Source organism: Lepus europaeus, chromosome 20 (genome assembly GCF_033115175.1).
Source record: "Lepus europaeus isolate LE1 chromosome 20, mLepTim1.pri, whole genome shotgun sequence".
NCBI lineage: Eukaryota > Metazoa > Chordata > Mammalia > Lagomorpha > Leporidae > Lepus > Lepus europaeus.
The window spans coordinates 20,333,253-20,357,906 of record NC_084846.1 but is presented as its reverse complement, the minus strand read 5'-3'; the positions used below and the strand labels follow the sequence as shown (position 1 = coordinate 20,357,906).

The following is a 24,654-nucleotide window of genomic DNA, read 5'->3' as shown; positions in this document are numbered from 1 at the left end:
CCAGGTGCTTCTCCTGGTCTCCCATGTGGGTGCAGGGCCCAAGGACTTGGGCCATCCTCCACTGCACTCCCGGGCCACAGCAGAGAGCTGGACAGGAAGAGGAGCAACTGGGACAGAATCTGGTGTGCCGGCACTGAAGGTGGAGGATTAGCCTATTGAGCCACGGCATTGGCCATGACTCTAAATCTTAAAAAAAAAAAAAAAAAAAAAATCCAAGACAAGACTCTCAACTGGAACAATTATGCAATTGATATAACTTAGATCGAGTTACTGTGATTTTAAGCAGAGGTCACTGAGCCAGGCCTGCAAAGAATGGGGCTCCTGAGCTGACCTAGTTCTGAGCTCACACTCACTCGGAAAGGCAGGGCAGAAGCTGGCTATCAGGGGCCACCCAGCCCTGAACCGGGCACGTTTGCTCAGGGCACAATCCCGCTTATTATGAGAGGGGCAGTCTTGCTCACAACGCCCCATCAAACTTGTTTGATAACATCAGTTTGTTCAAATCATTAAGTTTTTATATGCAGCAAATAATCCGAATAGTTTTGCATCAAGGAGATATTTTGGCTGAGAGTTAAGAGATTGTAAACCCCATAGAGGTCCTGATGCAGAGTTTCTTGTTCCTTTTATGCCCTGTTATCTTGTTGAGTGTCATATGGTGAATGTGTGATAAACACTTATTGAATGAATGAGTCAATGATACATATTAACTGAATGAATGAATTAATGATCAGTGGTACAAGGCAGCAGTTTAAAGTTCAACATTCCTTAGCAATCTGGCTGACTCTGGGCCGGAGTTCCCACATCAAAGAGGGGATAATTCTATTCCCATTTTACAATTGCTGGATTTAAATGTGAATACGATAAAAAATAGTTTTCTCAAATATCTTCCTATAATGATTACTATTTAAAGGCCAGTTACATTTTCTTGAGTCTACCCACTGCTTAAAAGGATGTCTAGACTGTATGCAACTTAATTCATCATCTGATTTCCATAATTCACAACAAAACTATTTATTTTTTGCTGCTTCAAATGAGCACTAATGATAGAAAGTGTTTTGGGGTGGGCACGGTGGTACAGTGGTTAAGACGTCACTTGGGACCCTGTATATCAGAGTGCCTGGGGTCAAGTGCCCAGCTGCTTCGTACAGATTCCAGCTTCCTGCTACCGTGCCTGGGAAGCAGCAGGTGCTGGCTAAAGCACTAAGGTCCCTGCCACCCATGTGAGAGACAGGGGTGGACTTCCTGGATCCTGGCTTTAGCCTAGCCCAGCCCCAGCTCTTGTGAGCATTTAGGGAGTGAACCAGAAGATGGGAGATCTCTCTCTCTCTCTTTCTGTCACTCTGCCTTTCAAATAAATAAAGAAATAATTCTTTTGTGAGAAAACCCAAATCCCAGATTTGAATATGTAGATCTCTTTTGCTATTTTGTCATTTTTACCCAACACACTCTGTCTCTTCACAAAACAAGCCTTTCTCCCTATTCCTTCAAATGCAAGTCTTAGAATAAGATCTTGTCTTGTTTTCAGAAATACCTCGGTATTTTAGTTATAGATATTACTCTTCTAATTATCAACTTGAAATCTGGGGAAAAGTCTCATGCTATGACTAGTTTTAATCTAGGGTCATATAAAATGCAAACTGTTACTTAGGGTCTTCAGATTTAGCATTCCCTTTAACTCCTTCACTGTTGCGTCAAGGTTTGTTAACTCGTTGTGGTGGAGCAGGAGGATATGCAAGGACGGCAAATAGTGCAGACCTGGGAGGAGAAAAAATCGTAAGATTTGAGACTTTTTTCTACATTATTATTTATTATTTACATTGACAAATACAAGTAAGTATTTTTTACTCTAATCAGACAAGCCAACTAAAGACAAGAAAAGAATATCTTCTATCTGGTAAATAAGGGAAGGCTATCACTAATTTCATGAATTATTATTAAGAATAAAACAAAGCCTAAGAACCCAAATAATTTATTCTGATGTGAAAATGTGGAGTCAGTTTTTTTTCTTCTGTTATTGTTCTACTTTTTGTTTTCTGCAAAAATGATCTTGTTTGTTTGGCTTTGGATTTTGGAGACATCATTCTCTTTCTGGTTTTTTTTTTGGGGGGGGAGCACTGTTACTTAGATTTCATAAGGCCAATACATGGAGCAGTTCAGACTTTACTCTGAACTGCTCAGATAAGTATTTTCTTTATAATAGGAAATCAAATATTCATATAATTTTTATTGATTCTAAATTGTATACTTTTCTCACATTTTTACCTTAAATGAAAGAAGTCTGTGGTTTTTTTTTATAGTAACATCATAATTTATGCAGCAAGATTTTCCTTCATAGTGAATAAATCCTGCTTTATCACATTCTGATTCTGTGATATAACATGTCAGAGAAAAGTGTTGTACATTGTACTTCTTGGTATTTCATTAACATAGTATGTCATACAATTTTGTGTCTGGCTTGAAACTGCCGGCTTAGAGATTGCTGTGCAGGCTGGCACTGTGGCATAGCAGGGACCAAAACGAGTTCCAAAATGCTCTGGCTCGATCCAGCTCTCTGCTATGGCCTGGGAAAGCAGTAGAAGATGGCCTAAGTCCTTGGGCCCCTAAACCCACGTGGGAGACCCAGAAGAAGCTCCTGGCTCCTGGCTCCGGACCAGGGCAGCTCCAGCAGTTGCAGCCAGTTGAGGAGTGAACCAGCGGATGGAAGACCTCTCTCTCTCTCTCTCTGCCTCTCCTTCTCTCCGTGTAACTCTGACTTTCAAATAAATAAATAAATCTTAAAAAACAAAAACGAGAGATTGATGTGCATATAAAGTTAACTCAGATTGGAAACAGGAATTTGGTTGGTAAAGATTACAGCCAGTAAAAACTTTTAAGACTCAAAGTTTTTATGTTTATTAATGTCCCCAAGTATTGTTAAGATTTGTTCCCACAATATGTAATTTGTGTCCAGCTGTGAAGTAAGATGGAAAAATTCTTATGTTTAAAAAGATTCTTTCACATTTTGAATATGATGAGAATATTGCATCATCTAACAGCACATTCCTTAAGATAAAATATAGGCGAGACCACCCAGAAAACCAGATTCCATCACACATTTTCAACAGGAATGTAAAAAGGTATTTGTGTGCCATTGGCAAGGACCCTTGTTTAATGCTATGACCTAATTGGACGTCTGTTCAATCAACGGGGAAATTGTAACACATACCTTCCAGCTCAAAGATTGCGTTGTTGTTGAGATACAGTTCTGTCAAACAATAGTTTCGAGTAAGAAATGCTATCCCGTGGAGCTGGAAATGAGTTAGAAAGCCACATAGGTTCATCAGTAATTATCTCTCTCTATCGCTACAATAAGCCCACAAAAGTTTCCCTTTGGGGCCAGTGCTATGCCTTGTATCTGGATCGGATCTGAGAACTGTGTGATAAACAGGATGTTTTTTAGCTAATTGAAAGCTTTCTTGTTACATCTCAGACTCCCTTGCCCAGCTTTCAAAGCCTGTGTCCCCTGGCTGAGGCCTTTCGCTCCTACAAACCTTCTCCCACTTCAGCCCCGGATAGTCTCATTGGTCTGGCTCTACGTACCCGGTCATCCACCATCTAACGCTACTCAGCCCAGGGCTCTCTCCTAAGACAGTGCCAAGACCTTTCCTACTTCCATGTGAGCCGTGATTTCCCTCTGCCTGTGTGGGTTTCCTCCTAGCACCCTTGTCATTATGTTTACCCATCAGCCCTGGCTGGCAGGCATGCACCGCGGTATTACGTTCCTCCCTGCTCCCAAGAATTGGTGAAGCCATCGTTTGATCCCTTTGCATCCCACCACTGGCATCCTTGCTCTGCCTTGACCCACTTTTCTTTGTTCGTCCGAACTTCCAAAGTACTCCAGCACTTCGAGTCTGGTGTCCTGAATAATGGTCTAATTCTGAACTCTCTTTTGGACCCAGACTCTAAGCCATCTCCTCCTCTCTGCTCCTTAGCCTTATGCTGAACAGATCTCCTCAGTCTAGCCAAGATCTCAGGTCTGAGAATCAAGGCTTGGTGCTGACAGCCAGTTCAGCCTGAGCCAATCCGCAACCCCAGGGCAAGGCACGATCCTAGAGCTTTTCCAGAAGACCTTCACGACCACCCCTGGGCTCGTGAACCTCCAAGTTCTTGACCCTCCAACACTCACCTTGCCCTACGCAGTTAACCATTTGATCTCCAGATGTTTGTGACTTCCTGAAGGAGAGAAGCTATGCTTCTCCAGGATCTCACCCTTTCCACCCTCCGTTCTCCTAACAGTACGGTAAAGCTGCATCCTACTTTCAAGATGAGGTTCTAAATTTCGTGTGCATGAATTAAATTCATTATAAGTGGTGTCTGGAAAATTCCTCATATGAACTATTACATACTGTAGACATGATGTGGAGGGATTCAGTGCTAATCTGTGTATCAGAAATCTTTCTGTCATCTTGCAAGGAAAACGTCATTGCTTTTTGGATATTGATTCTATAACCTCCATACAATTCGACATATTTGAATAGTGTGGGTAAAACGTAAAGAAAGGGCTGAATGTCCTACAAGTAGCAAGTAGGCAAAATTAAAAGGGTAATATTTTTATTGTTTACTACAGGACCTAGCAGGGAGAAGATTTTCATGAAATAGTTTTCAGTCCAGTGTTTAGTACTTTACACATGCAGCCATAAATGCTCATGATTGAAAATTGATTTTTTTAGTTCTCTGGAGCAAGAACTATTAATATTAGCACTTCTACCTTAAGTAGAACTATTTGTCCTTTGATGAATAGATTCAGATAAATAGATGCCAACTCATTTGATAGTGAAAACTTATTGAAAACTTCACTCATATCTTATGGAAGCCATTTTCAATTTGCATCCCGAGTTTGAAAACTGGCTTCTTTGATGAGTCTTCTCTCTATTTTTTTTTTTCTATATTAGCAACAGGAAGGCACGTGTGCTGTTTGCTTCATCATGACACAGATTCACCTCTACCAGATCAAGCTGGTGCTCATGCAGGAGCTAATTTAATTATGGCTTGTGTTAAAGTGATGTGGGGAGCGGCTGGCACCATGGCTCACTTGGTTAATCTTCCACCTGCAGCGCCAGCATCCCATATGGGCACCGGGTTCTAGTCCCAGTTGCTCCTCTTCCAGTCCAGCTCCCTGCTGTGGCCCGGGAGTACAGTGGAGGGTGGTCCAAGTGCTTGGGCTCCTGCACGCACATGGGAGACCAGGAAGAAGCACCTGGCTCCTGGCTTTGGATCGGCACAGCTCTGGCCGTGGCGGCCATTTGGGGAGTGAACCAACGGAAGGACGACCTTTCTCTCTGTCTCTCTCTCATTGTCTATAACTCTACCTGTCAAATAAATTAAAAAAAAAAATGTGATGAGGGCAGCCACGTTCCTCTCAGGTGGGAGAAACGAGGCAAAGAAGGAAGGTCAAGGTCCTCACTGGCTTCCTGTCTCTTTCTGCCTTTCCCTCTGGCTCCCTGGCAGCCATTCACTGCCTTCTGCTCTTCCTCCCACCCCTCCCCGCTCTGACAACAAGCACACTTGACCTTGGTGTAGGAAAGTGGGAATCATGCCTTTTTCTTCTTTTTCCAGTTGCCTGCCAACCACACATTAATAATCAAAACATCACAAATGAGTTAAGGCTAATTTCTCTTGCGTTACTCATTAGCATCAGGACACTAATGAACGCCACAGGTTCATCTTGGTTATAGAAGCACAGCTTTCCCAAGAACATTAACATCATGGACCTCGATTGAAAGGACATTAAGTTTGTTGAGGTGAGGGGATGAGGGGCGGTGGAGTGGAAAGAGACAAAGCCAGATGGAGAGAGCCTTGGGGAGCTACTATAAGACTCAGGGCACAGGAGTGCTGCTGGCAGCTTTGACTTCAGAAAAGATGGTGGAGTAGAACATTGGGGAGGAGGGCTCATGAGTAGAGTAGTGGTGCTGGGAGAGGAAAGCTTTGGGAGGAACTGAGAGACAGTTCCTGATTGTCAAATATTTCAGAAACCTCTGAACCATTGTCCTATTCTCAAGCCATTATTAGAGTGAAATGTTTAGAAAAATCAACACTATTGATTGATTCTAAAGGTTGCCATAATATTTATAGTGACTGTGACACTTCACAGGTTGTATATCTTAGCTCAAAGCTCTGTAGCAAATACGCGACAAATGCTAGCTATTGTTATTTAACCATCACCAATAGTTTTGTGCATCTGTAAGCCACTGAGATTCTACTAGGGAAATATCATACCAGTTTGAATTAAAAATGGAGGCATTCTTTAAAGCAAGATTTCTCAACCTCTGTTTTGAATCAGATAATTTGTTGGTTTTGGGGATCTGAGGGCTGCCCTAGGACTGTAATATATTAAGTAGTATCCTTAGCCTCTTTTCATTAAGTGCCAGCAGCACACACAACCCCACTGTGATAATCAAAAGTGACTGTAGGGGCTGGTGTTTTGGCGCCTTTGGTTAAACTGTTGCCTGCAACACCAGCATTCCCTATCAGAGTGCTGGTTCAGGTCCCAACTACTCTGCTTCCTGTCCAGCTTCCTGATAATGCACCAGAAAGGCATCAGAGGATGGCCCAAGTGCCTGTGGCCCTGCTACCCAAGTGGGAGACCTGGTTCAAGGTCTGGGTTCCTGGTCCTTGCCACTGCAGCCATTTGAGGAATGAATCAGCAGATGGAAGATTCGTTTCTTGTTCTCTGTCACTCTGCCTTTCAAATCAATAAAATAAGTCTTTTTTCTTTCTTTATTTTTAATTTACTTGACAGGTAGAGTTATAGACAGTGAGAGAGAGAGACAGAGAGAAAGGTCTTCATTCCGTTGGTTCACTCCCCAAATGGCCGCCACAGCCGGCGCTGCACCGGTGCTGCGAAGCCAGGAGCCAGGTGCTTCCTCCTGGTCTCCCATGGGGTGCAGGAGCACAAGCACTTGGGCCATCCTCCACTGCCCTCCGGGGCCGCAGCAGAGAGCTGGAGTGGAAGAGGGGCAACCAGGACTAGAACCCAGCGCCCATATGGGATGCTGGAGCCGCAAGCGGAGGATTAACCAAGTGAGCCACGGCGCCGGCCCAAAAAAAGTCTTTTTTCAAAAAAAAAAACAAAAAAAAAACAAAGAACAAAGTCACTCCCAGCTGAGTACTGCTGATTTACAGGCAAAGAAAGAAAGGACATTTATGAAGTGCTTCGTAGAAGCTAAGCAATGACCTAGGTATTTTTACAGCCATCATCTAAGACGAAGAAAACGATCCTGTTAATTATTTTATCCCAAGTTTCCCTAGTACCAAATGGACACTCAGAAAAGTTAAACAGCTTTCTTAAGGCCCAGAGGTAGTTAGTAGAAGAGTGAGGATTCAAACCCAAGTCTGTTGTACTCTCAGACCAAAAACTGTTGTATATTACATCACAACTAGACTCTCTAACTTGGAGAGACTTCTGTATAAGCCATCCAGAAGTCATTAATTGGAAAATATTTTGAAGTAAATCAGTTCATTAGATTGAGTAATGGAAAATACTCTATTATTTCTAGTTTTTATGCAATAAACCCAAAACGTGTCTAAAATGCATCCAAAAGTACTTGACTTGAAATAGGAAGAAAGAGAAGAGAAATGCAATCAGCTCTGAAGTCTTCCAAAGCATAATAATAAACAGAATTTAGGCTTAGTACGTGCCAAGCAAGTAAGTGTGCGTCTGTGTATGTATTCAACTTACTTAACCTTCACTCAGGAGATATGAACTAACTCTCTTACTATCCTATGTTAAGGTGATGAAATGCAGGCACAGAAAGGCTTGGTGACGTACCCATCATTATACAGCCGCTACAAAGGTACTACAACAGGTTTGCAGAAAACAGAATTAAAAGATGTTTATTTTAGTGCAAAAAATGTTGAAATCCAAGCCTTTGAGGATGTTCAAAAGTTGATGGGAAAATGTGTATAATGAACTCATTTTGCGTGGATTTCAAATTTTTTGGAGCCCAAATAAACCTATTTTTCTATTCCATTTTTCACAAACTTTTTGAACTATTCATAAAAATAAATGTTTAGTGGAAAAAAAAAAAGAGCCCTTGCAAATTAAAAACATTGAAATAGACATTAAGAGGGCTGGAAGAAAAAGGAGGAAATCTCCCACAAAGTAGAGATCAACAACTAAGAAAAAGGGTAGAAAATAAGAAAATGAGGGGAAGCATCAGAAAACCAGAGGACCAGTTCAGCAGTGTGGCATATACATAATGGAAGTTCTGGAGAGAGAGAATGATAAACATGGAAGAGAGAGGTTCTAAGTGGAAATTTCCCCGAGTTCAGTGCAATGGATTAGAATAGACCCACACGCAGGCACATCACTGTGAAACATCAGAACATTAAGGGCAAAGAGAAGAGCGTATAGGTCCTCAGACAGGACAGACAGACACACATATGCAAGTGTGCCATATTCAAGGGGCAGGACTCAGAATGGCTTCTCACTCCCCAACAGTCACACTGAAAATGAGAAGACAAAAGTGAGAGGTCTTACCTCCAGTTTAGAATTCCATCAGCCCAACCAGCCAAAATACCCGTCCAAGCATGAGAACTCAATAGAGACTAATGTAGGCACGCACAAGTTAACAACTGCCCACCTGCGACCCCTTCCCAGGAAGCCACTGGACAATGTCCTCCAGAGAAGAGCCATTGCACACCAACAAGGAGAGAGGCAAAGGGTCCCTCGGGGTGATGACAGAGGGTGACTTAAGGCATGCACAGGCACACAGCCAAGCAGGCCAGGCTGGGCAGGTGTCCTCAAGAAAATGAAAGTAATAGGAAAGTGTCCAATAGATTTGGTTCACCTGCCAGGGAGTTTGGTTGAATGTCAGTAGCACACAAATGTACGTTAGTTTGCCAGGGCTGCCATAACAAAAAACACACAATGGTTTGCTTGAGCAGCATGATTTTTTTCCTTTAAAATTTTGGAGGCTAGAAGTTCAAGGTCAAGGTTATGGTGGGATTGGGGTTTCATTTGGACGGCCCTCTCCGTGGCTTGTAGGTGGTCATCTTCCTGCTGCCTCTCAGGGTGCACATTAGCAGGAAGCTGGAGTGGGCAGCAGAGCTGGGACTCCGATATGGGACGTGAGCATCCCAGGTGGTATCTTAACTGCTATGCCAAAGTCTGCCCCTTTGTGTCCCCTTCTTGTAAAGACATGGGCCACGCTAATGACTGCATCTTAACGTGATTTTTCTCCCTCAATGTCCTATCTCCAAATACAGCCACAGGCGGAGATACCAGGGATTAGAGCTTCCATATGTGAACTGGGGGTGGGGCAGGGGTGGAGACAAGGCAGCTCATAACAAAAGGCAAATTAGAAAAATAAAAGTTCTGCCCTCCAGGGAACTGGAGCAAGTACAATGAAAGGAAAAATAGAGTTTAATACAAGCTTAGTTCTGAAGAGCAAACTTGGTTGTGGCAATACAAAACAGTGAATATTGATTTAGCCCAAATTACAATATGACCACATCAGGAGACTGAGGAATGCAAAGTATGTGTGTGTGGGGTAAAGCTCAGGGTGGAAAAGAGAAACCAAGTCCCCATCTTCCTTAGGGGGAACAGAGCAGCCATCGTCCCCGAAGGAAGAATCACAAAGCAGCAGCAAGAGCAGCGTATGAATTAGAGAAATGCAGATAAATAACAAAACACTGGTGAAAATAAGCGAACACTGTGGTATCTGCTGGATGACATGTAGGGACCAGATGGTGGGGAGCTCTGCTAACCGGTAGAACTAGCGAATTCTTGAAATGATTCTTTCAAGTATATATAGTTGTCCAAAAGGCAGCTGATTTTATTTACCTATTATTTTTAAAAAAGATTATTGAATTATTTTTAAAGGCAGAGTTTGAGAGAGAGAGAGAGGGAGACACACACACAGACACACACACACATCTTCCATCTACTGGTTTACTCCCCAGATGGCCACAACATCTAGGGCTGGACCAGGCTGAAGCCAGGAAACAGGAGCTTCATCTGGGTCTTCCACATGGGTGGCAGGGCCATATACCAGCCTATTTTAAAGAGTGGGGAGCTAGTTATCCTAATAGTTAGTCTGTGACTATTTTGGGTGAGCTTCCTTGATGCGTATTTCACATATTCTATCTCTTCAATTTTTGGTGACAACTCTTGAAGAATGCGTACCCCACATCACATACAATGAGACAGCTCTAGAGAGACTGTGTGATTCACTAGATATTACCTGCTTAGTGATGGAAATGAATCTAAACCTGAACTCTCAGTTCCACATTCCATTTATTAAATAACTACTCACTCCAGGTACCCTGGCAGGTACTGGTAGTATTTCTTTGATTTCCATTTTTCTAGTGACCTGTGAACAGACGCCTGGTGAAGGGGATTCAGGGGGCCATAGAAACCAAGTAGAGGGGCCGACGCTGTAGTGTAGTAGGCTAAGCCTCCACCTGTGATGCCAATATCCCATATGGGTGCCAGTTCACATCTTGACTGCTCCACTGCTGATCTAGCTCCCCGCTAATGGCCTGGGAAAGCAGTAGAAAATGGTCTAGCTCCATTTGGGGAATGAACCAGCGGATGGAAGACCTCTCCCTCAGCCTTTCCCTCTCTCTCTGTAACTCTGCCTTTCAAGTAAATAAATGTTTTTAAAAAGAATTCAAGAGGGAGTAGCAGTGGGGGGAAATGATCCAATGAGCCAGGAGAGATGGTAGGGGGTGAGGCCCAACATGGGTAGGATCTGGTAGGTGACTGCTAGAATTTAGCTGAAAGAAACAGCAGTGAGCCCTTGGAAGTTTGGGGCAGAGAGCGGCATGTTTCTGGTAGCGTTCACAGATCACTTTGTCTGGTGAGGGATTCCAGGGGGCAGCGATCTTGCTTCCCAGGGGACACTTGATGGTGTCTGAACCTCCCAGGGCAGGGGGATCTGTTGGCTCCTTAAGAGTAGAGAGATTGAACTGCACAGGCCAGCACTGCCCTCCTGCCACCTCCTGCCCCCAGTGTGTGGTGACAAAGTTAGTAGTGTCAAGATTGAAAAGGGAGCAAAAACATTCATAGGCCAGTGGTTGAATGACATGGTGAGGTTCTGGAAAGTTCTATAATTACATGCTCATGCAAAGATAGGGCAGAAGTTGTGGCACAGTGGGTTGAGCCTCCTACATCCCGTATCAGTGATGGTTTGAGTCCCAGCTGCTTTGCTTCTGATGCAGCTCCCTGCTAATGCGCCTGGGAAGGCAGCAGAGGATGGCTGAAGTGCCTTGGTCCCTGACACCCACATGGGTGACCCAGGTGGAGTTCCTGGCTCTTGGCTGTGGCCTGACCTAGCCCTGGTTTTTGAGAAGTAGAGCATGAACAGAAAGATCTCTCTCTCTCTCTCTTTCTCTCTCTCTCTCTTTCTCTCTCTCTCTCTCTCGTCACTTTGCCTTTCAAATCAATTAACCAATCTAAAGAAAAAAGGGGGTAGATTGTTGTATGTTTGAGTACTAAAATCATAGCATTTCTTACGTTTACACAGAACTCCAAGAATGAGTTGGGAGAATTTTCAAGATACATGCTGAATTATACAGGAGCAAGAGAAAAAAGAAAAATTTCAATATAGTTTCAGGATTCCAAAGTTCATTTTTAGGATGTTCCTATCCAATAGATTAAAACAATGCATCTGTTTCCATCTCTGGTTAAAATACATCCAGTTCTCATAAATAAAATTCTCACTTTAAAAATGTTTAAAGGGAACTATATTTAACTAATACAAACAGAATTTTATTCTAATGTTTTCTCCTCTCATTTCCTAGTTACTGAAATTTTTGAATATGTTCTTCCAAAAGTGGGTTGTATTTCTTGGTTGAATCATCGAAAATGATAACTAGATATTCATTGCACATACCTACAAGGTTCGCAGACATGCAATGAGGGCTTATTTAGGTTAATTTACTTTTCTGAGGAGGCTTTAAATATTTGGCAAAGTGTACTTCGACACAGTTGACACAGGGATATAATTAATGCTGCCAGAGGCAACAGAAATATCTAAAAGCCCCAATTATGTGGAATGCATGCTCGTTTGTTTTGTTCTTTAACAGCCCTATTCTCTGCCATGAAGTTTGTGCTGCTCTAAACATTTTTTTTTTTAAAAAGGCATGAGATACATAAACGAATGAATAAGTATATCTAGCCAGGCTCATGCACAGATAGATCTGGTTGGAGTTAACACAAAGCTTCTGTGATCAAGAGCCTGGTATAAAACTTTCTACAGGCCGACGCCACAGCTCACTAGGCTAATCCTCCGCCTGCGGCGCCGGCACCCTGGGTTCTAGTCCCAGCTGGGGCTCCTCTTCTAGTCCAGCTCTCTGCTGTGGCCCAGGAGTGCAGTGGAGGATGGCCCAGGTCCTTGGGCCCTGCACCCACATGGGAGACCAGGAGGAAGAACCTGGCTCCTGGCTTCGGATCAGTGCAATGCACCGGCCGTAGCAGCCACTTGGGGGGTAAACCAACTGAAAAAGGAAGACCTTTCTCTCTGTCTCTCTCTCTCACTGTCTAACTCTGCCTGTCAAAAAAAACCAAAAAAACCAAAAACCTACCTACAAGGTACAGTAGTCCCTCCCCATCCCCATGTCCATGGTTTCTCTTTCCATGGCTTCCATTTGGGGTCAACACAAAATGGAAAATTCCAGAAATCAATAGTTTATAAGCTTTAAATCAAGTCAGATTGCAAGCAGGGGGATGGAATCTCACGCTGGCCTGCTCCATCTTGCCCGGGATGGGAATCCCCCCTCTGCTCTGCATTGCCATGCTGTATATGCGACCCCCTCATTAGTCACTTAGTCACTGTCTCCGTCATCAGATCAGCTGTCTCGGCCTCCCAGTGCTCAAGCTAACCCTTAATTGTGACTCCAAGTGGAAGAGAAGTGATGCTGGCAATTCAGATGTGCCAAAGAGAAGCTGCTCCCTGAGTGCCTGAGCTCTGCCTGTCTCTAATGGCTGGGAGGAGAGCTCCTGGCCTTACATCCAGGCAATGAACCCTCCAGAGGGAACACAGGGCCACTCTTCCGGGGCTGTCTCTTTGGAATAAGGAAGGCTTTCCCAGAAGCCTCCAGCAGCTGTGCCCTCACAGCTCCGTTGCCTCTGAGCTGTGGTCCTGTTTACTTACTGGGAGAGTGAGAGCATCTGCATTAGCTTAGACAACTCCCGATCCATCCCCAGAACCAGACGGGGGCACCCACTTGAGTGAAATGCGGGAAGACTACAAACCAAACCCAACCCGGACGCTGCTGGGCAGAAAGGGAAGAAGAGAATGGGCACTGAGTGGATAGCCCATGTCTTCGGAGGCCTCAATACATATTGTGCATTGAATAAACAAACAAACAAAAAGGTATGCTCTCTTTGTTTTGCTTCTTCTGCCTTACTTTTTCCTGAATAGAGCATAATTGAAGACATTCACTGATGTAACAATGATACCGGTCACAAATTCAGATTATCCTTAACAACATGTTGTGCTTCTAAATATTAATCTTCATGTGTCAGTGTTAACATTTTTGCCACAATCCTCCAGGCTGTTGTTATAGGGGCAGCATAGCTTCTTCTGTGGTTACAACACAGTATAACCCAGATTTTAATGAAAACTCATAGTTAAGATTTCATACACTAACTTTGATGAAGTACTGTAACAACTGATACACCTGTTTGAGTTTGTGTTCGGAATACAACTTTGATGTCTGAAGGAGTACAAATATTCAGGCACCTTAACACCCAGTCAGCTATCCATCTATAGAAACAAGTACTTTAGCTTATCCATTTCTCCCATGATCACTTAATACTCGATGCAAATGTGACATCCCTTCAATGTCATATGGACTCAACAACTCTGTGTCTTAAAGAACAAAGTATGCGATGATGGTGCGGGAAATATAAACTAGCAAGCACAAGAAAAGAATTCAGTCTCTTGCTGTATCCCTTCCCTGCCCACCTACACTGAAACCAAAAGAAAGCGAAAACAGTTGGTATTGCTTATAATCCCCTCCTATGCACATAGTGCACCTGCAACTCAGCTTGAAAGCTAAATGAGTGGTTGGAAGGCAGACGGTATCTACTCCCAGAAAGTAAAAACAAAACAAAACAAAAAACAACACAACTTACAAAATCCCCAATTCCATCCCCCTTTTTTGATACAATGCCAACATTTTACATATTCTTTTCCTTCAAAACTGAACACCACAAGACACACAAACACTAGAAGCAAAGGCCAGTCACTTCTGCCATTCTTGATAACTTCTACTTTTGCAACTCGGAGGTCATGTACTATGACCCGGGATAATTTTGGACAGACCATTTCAAAGAGACTTAAGCAGGACATGTACTTTTCCATTTCAGCCGTTACTGCTTGGGCCTCCAAGTTATGTGTGTTTGTTCTCTTAGAAAAGTGTTTCAAGCTTATGAGACTCACGTTTGTAGTTAATACAGAAATCATTTTCATTTTCCATTTCCACTCAGCTGGTTAAAAATAAAGATGAAAGATGCAGTGAGATATTGAAATATTGTCACCAGCGTGGCTGTTTAAAATTCAGTGCTGCGAATCTGGGCTCCTGCTGGAAACTCAAGTATTTTTATTCTTGTTTCCAAGAGTTGCTGCTTGAAAGTCAAAATCCAGAATGCTAAGATTGGGTATATCGATATATCATGAACAAAATACAAGCTGTGGGGAGTCAGATTTTTCAAAGTTGAAACAGCCTCTCCACTGGCTGTGATGGGCATCTATGCTTGAGTCTAATTAAGCTCAGTCTGACATCCATGCTTGGAAGGAGCTTGGAGCCCCACACTTTGGCCCCCACTGTGGACTGAAGGGGGAAAGGGGCTGCCTCTTCAACCCTAGCTTTGAAGAGAAACTTCAAGGGCCATCGTTCATGACATCGAGGCCCCTTCCTTGCAGTCTGGGGACATGGTGCCTGACGCTTGATGCTTCCAGCTAGGGTAGCACCTAGGAGGTAACAACCCAAGGCCTGTGAGTCCTGGGAGCTGGATGAAGCACCCCTGTGGGTACCCTGAGCTGTGGCTCCGGGTGGTATCCCGCAAAGTATCTTCCTTCTTTCTTTTTCCTCTGCCTCTACACCACCTCACTCCATCCCAATCCTACAGACAGCTGGGCTAGAGGTGAGGGGAAGCAGAGCAGCTGAACGCGACTTCCTAGTGGGATCAGCCTCTGCCTGAACCCTCGCTGGGGCAGGGGTGGAGAGTGTCTCATGGGTGAGTGAAGAGTGACAGCCCCTTCTGTTCCCCTGTACGGACAGGGACTACGACTGTTAGTTACTCAAGTGGACTGTAAGGTTTTGTGCACGCCGGCGGAGAGGAGAAAAGCCATGAATTTTCTTCCAGGAGCCTGGGAAGAAATGAGCTCCACCGAACAGCTTTGAAAGGAAGTGGGAGGTAGCAGATAAAAATTGCAGTCGGATAGCATCTCACAGACTGTCCTTATTTAAATATACCATATATATATACACACACACAGACACACACACATATCAGAGGTCTATGTATAAGATATATATGGGGGTATTTCAAAAATTCATTGTAATTACATTAAAATATTAACTTTGCACAAAAATATCTTAAAATCATGCATAAATTGTTTTTTCATAATATGCATTGTCCATGAATGTTTTGAACATTCTTCATATGTTTATATATATATATGTTGCTTACCTAGATTTACATTTTAAGCATGACACATTAAAGCATTTAGACGCTAGCTCTATCAAAAGCATAAAATCAGTTTAGTAAAATTTTAGTGATTTAGGAATAAAAGATAATACTACCTTGTTGTGATGAAGCCATAAGTATTTTAAGTTTTTAAACCTGGAAAGATCAATGACCTCTGTCAGTTCTCTGAAAAGAAGAAAAAAACAAAGTAAACATCATCAGCTATTGACTTCAGCTGTGGTTAATCCACAAGGGTGGGGCTGGTCATGTGGCCAGTACTGCTTGGGAGTAAGAGGCCAGGCCTCTTTGTTTTTTTGCTAAGTCATTGGCACATTCACCTGCTAATACTTGCAATTCTATCATTATACCTTCACTTCTTTGGATTATGATTTTTGCCAGCCTGTTAAAGCTACTGCTTAAAGGAGAGCACAGAAACATACACCTCGTTAGGACTACACTTGATCTTAGCCAAAAAGCCAAGAAGTGATACCGCGTAACGGCTGAATGTATTACATCCTCCAATGACAGAAGAGGAACAGACAGGAAAAGTCAGTGAAGAACATTCTGGACTTTCAAATAGCTGTGGGAAACACCATGGTTCTTCCCACAGGGGGCTCACTTTGGGGTTCGTCCCTATATTGCTTAGACTGACTTAAGAGATGGAAGTCACAGGACCCCAGGAGACAGAGGGTGAGTAAAGGCTTTTATTTTCCCTTTGTTGCTTGCTAGTTGAAGGATCAAGATATTCTCCATCTGTCTTGAAGTGTGTGGAACTCTAGCTATGGATGCCCTGGTCTCTGTTACAGGTGCTGTTCACTCAACAAAGGGGCAGACCCTAGTGGGTCTCCTGAGGCCTGGAGTATCCAGATCTCATTTCTCAGGGCAGAAAGTGTACATTCCAAATGCGCATGCATAGATATCTGTATTTATCAAATGTTTAAATAGAGCTCATATGCAGGTACTTGAAAAGGTTCATGGAAGATGAAATTAAAATGTGCATTTATTTTGGAAAAAAATTTATTGAAATCTATGCATATGAGGGAACTTCAAAAGGTTCCTGGAAAATACATATTATGAAAAAGCATGCATTTAAAAATTTTTGCACCAAAATAAAATTATCTTTTAATTCTATTTTCATGAAGTTTTGGAAGTACCCTTACGCTGTATGCCAGGCACTTATCTAAGCACTTAATATACAAATGCTAATTATTATTACATATATAAACTCATTTATTATAACATCCTCTCATGATTATTATTTTTTTTTTATGTTTGGATTCTGAGGGGCTAGAATTATCATTTTTTTTTCCAGTGAAAAACATATCTAAAGCATTCAAGCAAAATATCTAGGCACAATTAACCCCCTTCCACCAAATTTTATATTGAAAAATCTCAAACCAAGAGAAGTTGAAGAAGCACTACAATGGACACTTTTTTTAAAAAGATTTATTTATTTATTTATTTGAGAGATAGAGTTACAGACAGTGAGAGGGAGAGACAAAGAGAGGTCTTCCATCACTGGTTCACTCCCCAAATGGCTCCAACGGCCAGAGCTGTACCGATCTGAAGCCAGGAGCCAGGAGCTTCTTCCGGGTTTCCCATGTGGGTGCAGGGGTCCAAGGACTTGGGCCATCTTCTACTGCTTTCCCAGGCCTTGGCAGAGAGCTAGACTGGAAGAGGAGCAGCCGGGACTAGAACTGGCGCCCATATGGGATGCAGGCGCCGCAGGCAGAGGATTAACCTGCTGAGCCATGGCACCCTACAACGAACACTTACAAGGCCATCATACTTTTAAATACAGTACCACAATTTTTCACTTCTACTTATCCAATATATATACTTATTGGGTGATAAGTTTCTGTGCGAATCACTTGAAAACACATTTCAGGCTTTAAATTGTAGTGCTCTTACTCCTGACTAGGTCAGCATGCGTATCCCTCAAAGTAGGACATCTGTCTGCATACTCTCAATACTACAATCACACACGGGCAGATTACATTTAAATCAATAATGTCATATGATAGGTTATTCACATCAAATCTCTCCCACTGACCCTCCATTTCTTTTGTAGTTTTATTAAAACCTGACTCTCATCAACATTCATGCAGGGCATTCAGTCTGTATAAATTTAGTGTTTTAGAATTTATCCTCCTTTCTTTTCTCCCATTAACAATGAATTTTTTTAAGGGTTCAAGACAGTTTCTTGATTGCTTTCTGATGATTGAATTAAAGATCAATGACTTCTCTCTCTCTCTCTCTCTTTTTTTTTTTTTTTAAGATCTATTTGAAAGATATACAAAGAGAGGAGAGAGAGGGAGACAGAAAGGTCTTCCACATGCTGGTTCACTCCCCAGGAGGATGCAACAGCCAAGGCTAGACCAGACCAAGGCCAGATGCAAGGAGCTTCTTCTGAGTCTCCCACGTGGGTGCAGGGGCCCAAGCATTTGGGCCATCTCCTGCTGCTTTCCCAGGTGTATTAGCAGGGAGCTGGATGGGAAGTGGAGCAGCCAGGTCTCGAACTGGCACCATATGGGATGCCAGTGCCGCAGGTAGAGGCTTAACCTTCTATGCCACAGTTCCAGCCCTAGGTAGATAAATTTTCAAATACAGCAGTGGTAAGCACTGCCTAGCAGCAGGAGGTGGAGAATATTGGTTTGTCCCATTCTTGGTGAAAGAGAGAAGGAGTGAGTGAAGCCAAGTCAGTCATTTGGTTAAGCTGGTAACAGCCAGGTCTGTCCACTGTATGTTGCCCAAAACTCAGGCCATGTATCTTGTTTCTCAACATCTATTTACTCAATGGCCTTAGCTTCAATGACAATCCTTAACTGCATCAATAGATTGTGTTTATAAAGTGATTCCTGTCTTTCTTTTTTAAAAGGAAAGTGGAGTGACAGAGGAAGACAGAGAGAGACAGAGAGAGGGAGGGAGAGATAGGGGAAAAAAGATCTTCCATCCACTGGTTCACTCCCCCAAATGAATGCAATAGCTGGGGTGGGGCCAAGCCAAAGCTGGAGGCCAGGAGCTCCATCTGGGTCTCCCATGTGGATGAAGGTGGTCCAAGTACTTGGGTCAGCTTCTGCTGCTTTGCCAGGCTCACGAGCAGGGAGCTGAACTAGAAGTGGGGCAGTCAGGACCCAAACCAGTACTGCAATATGAAATGCCAGCATTGCAAGTGGTGGCTTAACCCACTGTGCCACAATGCTGGCCCCAGTGATGCTTTCCCTAATGCTGTCAATCATTTCCACTGATTGATGGGTGTTCTTTTGTAGAACTCGTCTGCCCCTCCCCCATCTTCCCATCATCCATTCTCTTCCCCACTCTCCTTCACATCCTGGTCACCTCTTCAAGTTCCCAGCCCTCAACACTTGCACCCAAACTCTGGAAGACACAATGTATAGCTGGGTCCTGGCTACTAAAACATAAGACGTGGCTGCCTAGGGTGTCACTTGTTGGCCAGGGAAAACCATGCTATCAGAGCCCAACCCTACCCAGAACTCCCTCTTCCTCTGTATCTGTGTTCTTTCTCAGGCACTGGAACTTCTCTACAGAAAAACCGACTTTGCCCTGTGCCACTCTGGGGATTTCAAGTGGAGTCAAAGGAAGCTGTTGCTAAAAAAAGAAGGGCTTTCCTACTTACCAGTGAAACCAGTGTAAAGGTTGTTAGTGGTTACAGGATTATAGTAGAGGCATATAATGGGCCATTATTCCTAGTGATAGGAATACTATTAACCACACTGATGATAACTGAGGACTCACTGTGTAGCAGGTTCTCCTCTAACTTCTAGTAACTGCCCTAATCTTTACAACAGCCCGTGAATAAGGCAGTGTTGTCATACACCAGGAACCAGGTGCCAGATGAAATACAGGATACACAGTTCCATCCGAATTTCTGAGAAACAACAAATGTTCCAAATACTTCTATTTTTAAAACACAAACACCGCTGGCGCCGCGGCTCAATTGGCTAATCCTCCGCCTTGCGGCGCCGGCACACCGGGTTCTAGTCCCAGTCGGGGCGCCGGATTCTGTCCCGGTTGCCCCTCTCCCAGGCCAGCTCTTTGCTGTGGCCCGGGAGTGCAGTGGAGGATGGCCCAAGTGCTTGGGCCCTGCACCCCATGGGAGACCAGGAGAAGCACCTGGCTCCTGCCATCGGATCAGCGCGGTGCGCCGGCCGCAGCACGCTACCGCGGCGGCCATTGGAGGGTGAACCAATGGCAAAGGAAGACCTTTCTCTCTGTCTCTCTCTCTCACTGTCCACTCTGCCTGTCAAAAAAAAAAAAAAAAAAAAAACAAAAAACAAAAAAAACCCCACAAACACTACATGGGATGTACTTCTATTTTTAAAAACTGTATCTGTTGCTTCTCTGCCATTCAAATTTAACTGGATGTGCTCTAGTTTTATTGGCTATTCCTGGTGATCCTTCATGTGCTGTGAGATGCTGGGTGGGATCTCCCAACTAGAAGAGACAGAGCTGGGATTCAAGTTCAACATGGCTCCACTGGTCTTTGCCTGTGTGCATTTCTGTATGTTTGCTTCTCCAGCAGAAATCCTGGATTCCGGCAAATGAGAAAGTGATGGGTAAGTGTGGTGGCCTACCCCATTGATGAGGGAGGAAAAGTGGAAAAAAAAAAAAAAGCCATGTGGATTTCTAAAACATCAGCACACGCTACGCTTCCCTAGTTTGCCAAAATACACTGACTTCACTTACTTTTGAGAAAGGAAGAGCTCCAAGACATCAGAGTCCCTCTTGTAGCCACATATCTGTAGCTGATCTTCCACTGCCTGAGGACATATAATTAATGTGTCAAACCACATTCCAAAGAGCAAAACTACCCAGGCATTTGCAGTCAATAACACTAACATCCACAAGAAGATCAAAAGAAAGGTGAAAATGCAGGCAGCTCCTCTAAACTGATAAATTCCGACCCTACAATTATGTGTTATTCGTTCGTTTTTTTTGTGGGGGAATTTCTTTATCCTTAATCCTGGACATAGATACGTAAATAATTTTTCATCAGAGATAAAAAATGAACATGTGAACATATATACCAGAAGAGTTTTTAATTCTGTAGGAGGCAGGCTAATTTGGCCTTTAAATAATTATTCGTAAATGTGTCTTCCAACATGAAGGATTAGTATTTCATAGATTTCCCAGTCTTCCAAGGAGACAGGGGATCAGGATTGGAACTGGATGGAGTAGGATATAGTGGTTATCACGACAAGAGATTCCTTTCTGAGCCCAACACATTATACTTGGCATCCAGGCAGTTCTCAGCAAATGTCACTGAAACGAATACATAAAAGTCATTTTTTTTCTGAATAAATGAATACATATATTTTCCCCTGCTTGGCAAGCATCAGTGTCTTTGTTTTTCATGAGTTACTAACATCCTCGTACCGTGGGAGTTTTTGGTGGAGAAGAAGCAATTTTTATTCCTATAGTTTTTTTTTTTAAGATTTATTTATTTGAGAGGCAGAATTACAGAGAGAGAGAGAGAGAGAGAGAGAGAGAGAGAGAGAGAAAAGACTTGCATCTGCTGGTTCACTCCCCAAACAGCTGCAACTGATCTGAAATGATCTGAAGCCAGGAGTTTCCTCTGGGTCTACCACACAGGTGCAAGAGCTCAAGCACCTGGGCCATCTTCTACTGCCTTCCCAGGCCAAAGCAGAGAACTGAATCAGAAGTGGAACAGCTGGGAATGGAACTGGCGTCCACATGAGATGCTGGCACCACAGGCAGAGGTTTAGCCCACTGCACCACAGCGCTGCCCCCTTACTCCCATAGGTTTTGTTTTGAAAACATAAATCTAGTAACTGCTATGGAAGTGCCTTGCTTTCTTCATTTTTGCATAATTACAAAATAACACTTATAAGTCACAGGACCTAAAATGATATGAAAAAAAAAAACAGCCCATTTATACATTTCTGCTCCTCAACACACAGCAAAATGGAAAGTATATTTGTTGCAATTCTGGAATCTGACAAAAATTCCTATGATCAGAGTCAAAGCTATTGTCAAATTTCTGGTAGGATTTGTTGTGGATGGTAAAGTGGCAAACTTGGTGGAAGACTTTTATGAGAATTAAATCTAGGGGAATGATCAAGTACTTAAAGTGGTAGATAGCTTAAGAGAAGGGAGCAGCTACAAACATGCAGACCCAAACTTTGCCTCCTTGTTAAGCAAGCTGTGTCTAAAGGTTTGCAGAATTCATACCTTGTTATAGGAGCTAATGGTGGGGCTTAGAAAGTCCACCGGTTTAGGCCTAGGCAAATTCATCTGTGGTTTTAAGTGCAAATATCTAAGGTATCAGGCTTAGGCTGGTGTTGTGGCATAGCTGGTATGGTCACCATCTGTGATGTTGGCATCCCACATGAGCACTGATTCCATGCTGCCCCACTTCCCATCCAGCTCCCTGCTAACGGCCTGGGAAGGCAGTAGAAAATGGCCTAGGTTGGGCTTCTGTACCTGCGTGGGGGACCCAGAGGAAGCTCCTGGCTCCTGGCTTTGGATTGGTTAGGACTGTCTGAGGAGTGAACCAGCAGATGGAAGATTAATCTCTCTCTCCCTCACTCTGTAATTCTGCCTCTCAAATAAATAAATAAAATATATTTTTAAAAAAACTATGGGAATGAAAATTGTTTCTTCTCCACCAAAAATTCCCACAGTATAAGGATGTTAGTAACTCATGGAAAAGCAGTGGAGGGAAAGCAGTGGAGGATGGCCCAAATGTCTAGGGCCCTGCTATCTATGTGGGAGACCCAGATGAGGCTCCTGGCTTCAGCCTGGTCCAGCCCCACCCACTGCAGCCATCTGGGTAGTGAACAAGTGGATGGAAGATCTCTCTCTGTCTCTGTATCTCTCTCTCTCTCTCTCTCTCTCTCTCTCTCTCTGTGTAACTCTGACTTTCAAATAGATAAATAAATCTTTAGAGAAATTTCCTATGTAAAGTTACAACTCTGCAAGTGTTCAATTGGTTGAAAGCCAAAGCAGAGTTCAATTTTGCAGATATCTGTTGACATTAAAAATGCACCTGTGACTTTATTCAGCAATTCCACATCCAGCACTTGGAAGTACACAGGTAAATCCAAACAAGAAGCTGTAAGCACCATGGGTTGTCTTATACATCATCTGTGTTGGGAAGTATTTTCATGAACAGGAATATGGGTTAAATTAAATGTGACTTCATCACAGAATAATTGCCATAACTTACATGGTATGATAATTGATCATGCGTATTAACTTGACTGGGCTATCAGATGCCCAGGTGGGCAGGTCTGTGAGGGTGTTTCCGGAAGAGTGTGACACTCGGATGGGTGGACTGAGAAAAGACAGCCCCCACCAGTGCGGGCAGTCGTTGTCCAGCCTACTCAGGAGCCAAATAGGGCACAAAGGTAGTGGGAAGGCAAACGCTGTTTCTTCTGCTGCTAGCACAGCCATCTTCCCCTGACCTTGGACCTGGGAGCTCCCCAGCCTCAGCTCCTGGGGCTCGGCCTGGGACCACACCCCCAGCTCTGGGCCCTGAGGTTGCAGGTGTCAGATGGTGAGACGTGGTAGTCTTCACACCATGTCTCTATAATTTACAGCACATTACATCACAGGTGATGATGATGATGGGCGGATGATGAGAAAGCTGCCTGTGAGGCATGGGGGTTCTGCTGTGGTGTAGAAGGTTAAGTCCCCACCTGCATTACTGGAATCCCATATGGACGCCAGTTCGAGTCCCAGCTGCTCCACTTCCAATGCAGCTCCTTGCTAATGGCTTGGGAAAGCAGCAGAAGGTGGCCCAAGTGCTTGGGTCCCTGCACTCACTGGGAGACCTGGAAGAAGCTCCTGGCCCCTGGCCCAGACCCCACAGTTTAGGCAATCTGGGGAGTGAACCAGCAGATGGAAGAACTTGAGCACTAAATCTCAGAATAATAAATTCTATGAAAACCCGTAGAAGAAAATCTGCTCCCGGGGATGAATTCCTATACCTGCACTACAAGCTACGCACACCGGGCTTTGGACATAGCCTGCTGTGGCCTTGGATGGTTTACACAGCTCTCTGCTGGGCAAACATCACAGCTGCCCCAAGCAGGTCAGCCAGGCCCCAGAGTCCAGGGACTCAGATCTTTCCAGCCATCCTCTGAATTGCTCTCAAGTCTGCTTGGCACTACTCAAGAACTGTGGGCTCCTGCCTGCGTCCATCGGGGCTGCTGGGACCCGGGCCTGGCTGCTGAGCTCTGCACAGCCCGTGGGCCCCTCCGCCTGGGTCTGGGTGGAGTCCCCCACTCCTCACCGGCCCCCCCAGGTGCCGGAGTCTGGAACAGAGTTCCCAGCTTACCCGCCAACTGCTTGGCAAGCTGGAGAGTTCGAAGGGGCGGGCCCGAGGGTTCGGTGCCCCAGGCACGAGGACACAGGGCGGCCGCCCGAATCCAGGACGCACCTGGCCAGGCCACCGGCTCATGGTCCCCTTACCCGCGGTTACTGCTGGCGGGAGGACCGGCCTGGCCGGGCATTGAAGCCCCTTGCTGACTTACTTCTGTGACGTCTGCGCCTGCCGTGCCCGGTTGTGGAGGGGACCCCAGGATGGGACGTCACGCGTGGGCCGCACCTGCAATCGCCGCCGCCGCATCGGAGGTCCGGAGAAGGTAGATGTCGGAAAGGCAGGCGAGTGTGCTCACGCCCCCGCCCGGGGGAGGGGGAGAGGGCAGGGGAAGCGATGCCCATCCGACTCCTGGTCAGTGCAGGCTGACCCAAGAGGGAAAAAGCGTCAACGTTATGCGTCCCGTTTGTATTAAAAAAAAAAAAAATCTGGCACTTTTGTTCATTATAGGGGCTTTTGGCATACATTTTGCTTAAAAAAACAAAAACAGAACAAAATCCAAAAGGACCAAACCCACCATATTGCACGAAGCTGTTTATCTTGGGGGTGAGTTTCTAGCGCTTCCTCTCTGCTACACCACAACCAGCAGCACCGGCCTCCTACAGAGCGG

The 24,654-nt window shown here is 44.3% G+C and overlaps 1 protein-coding gene across 1 annotated transcript in view; it reads right to left on the bottom strand.

Annotated features, from left to right (window-relative positions):
- The window catches only part of LRRC72 (leucine rich repeat containing 72), a 40,573-nt gene extending 16,448 nt beyond the window's left edge, over positions 1–24,125 (bottom strand). The window contains exons 1-5 of the mRNA XM_062178536.1: positions 24,003–24,125; positions 20,387–20,460; positions 15,796–15,865; positions 3,206–3,287; positions 1,645–1,755 (exon numbers count right to left, since the gene is read on the bottom strand). Coding sequence (XP_062034520.1) covers positions 1,645–1,755; positions 3,206–3,287; positions 15,796–15,865; positions 20,387–20,460; positions 24,003–24,125 — 460 coding nt within the window. The remainder of the gene's footprint in view (positions 1–1,644; positions 1,756–3,205; positions 3,288–15,795; positions 15,866–20,386; positions 20,461–24,002) is intronic.
- Between the last annotated feature and the right edge of the window lie 529 nt (positions 24,126–24,654).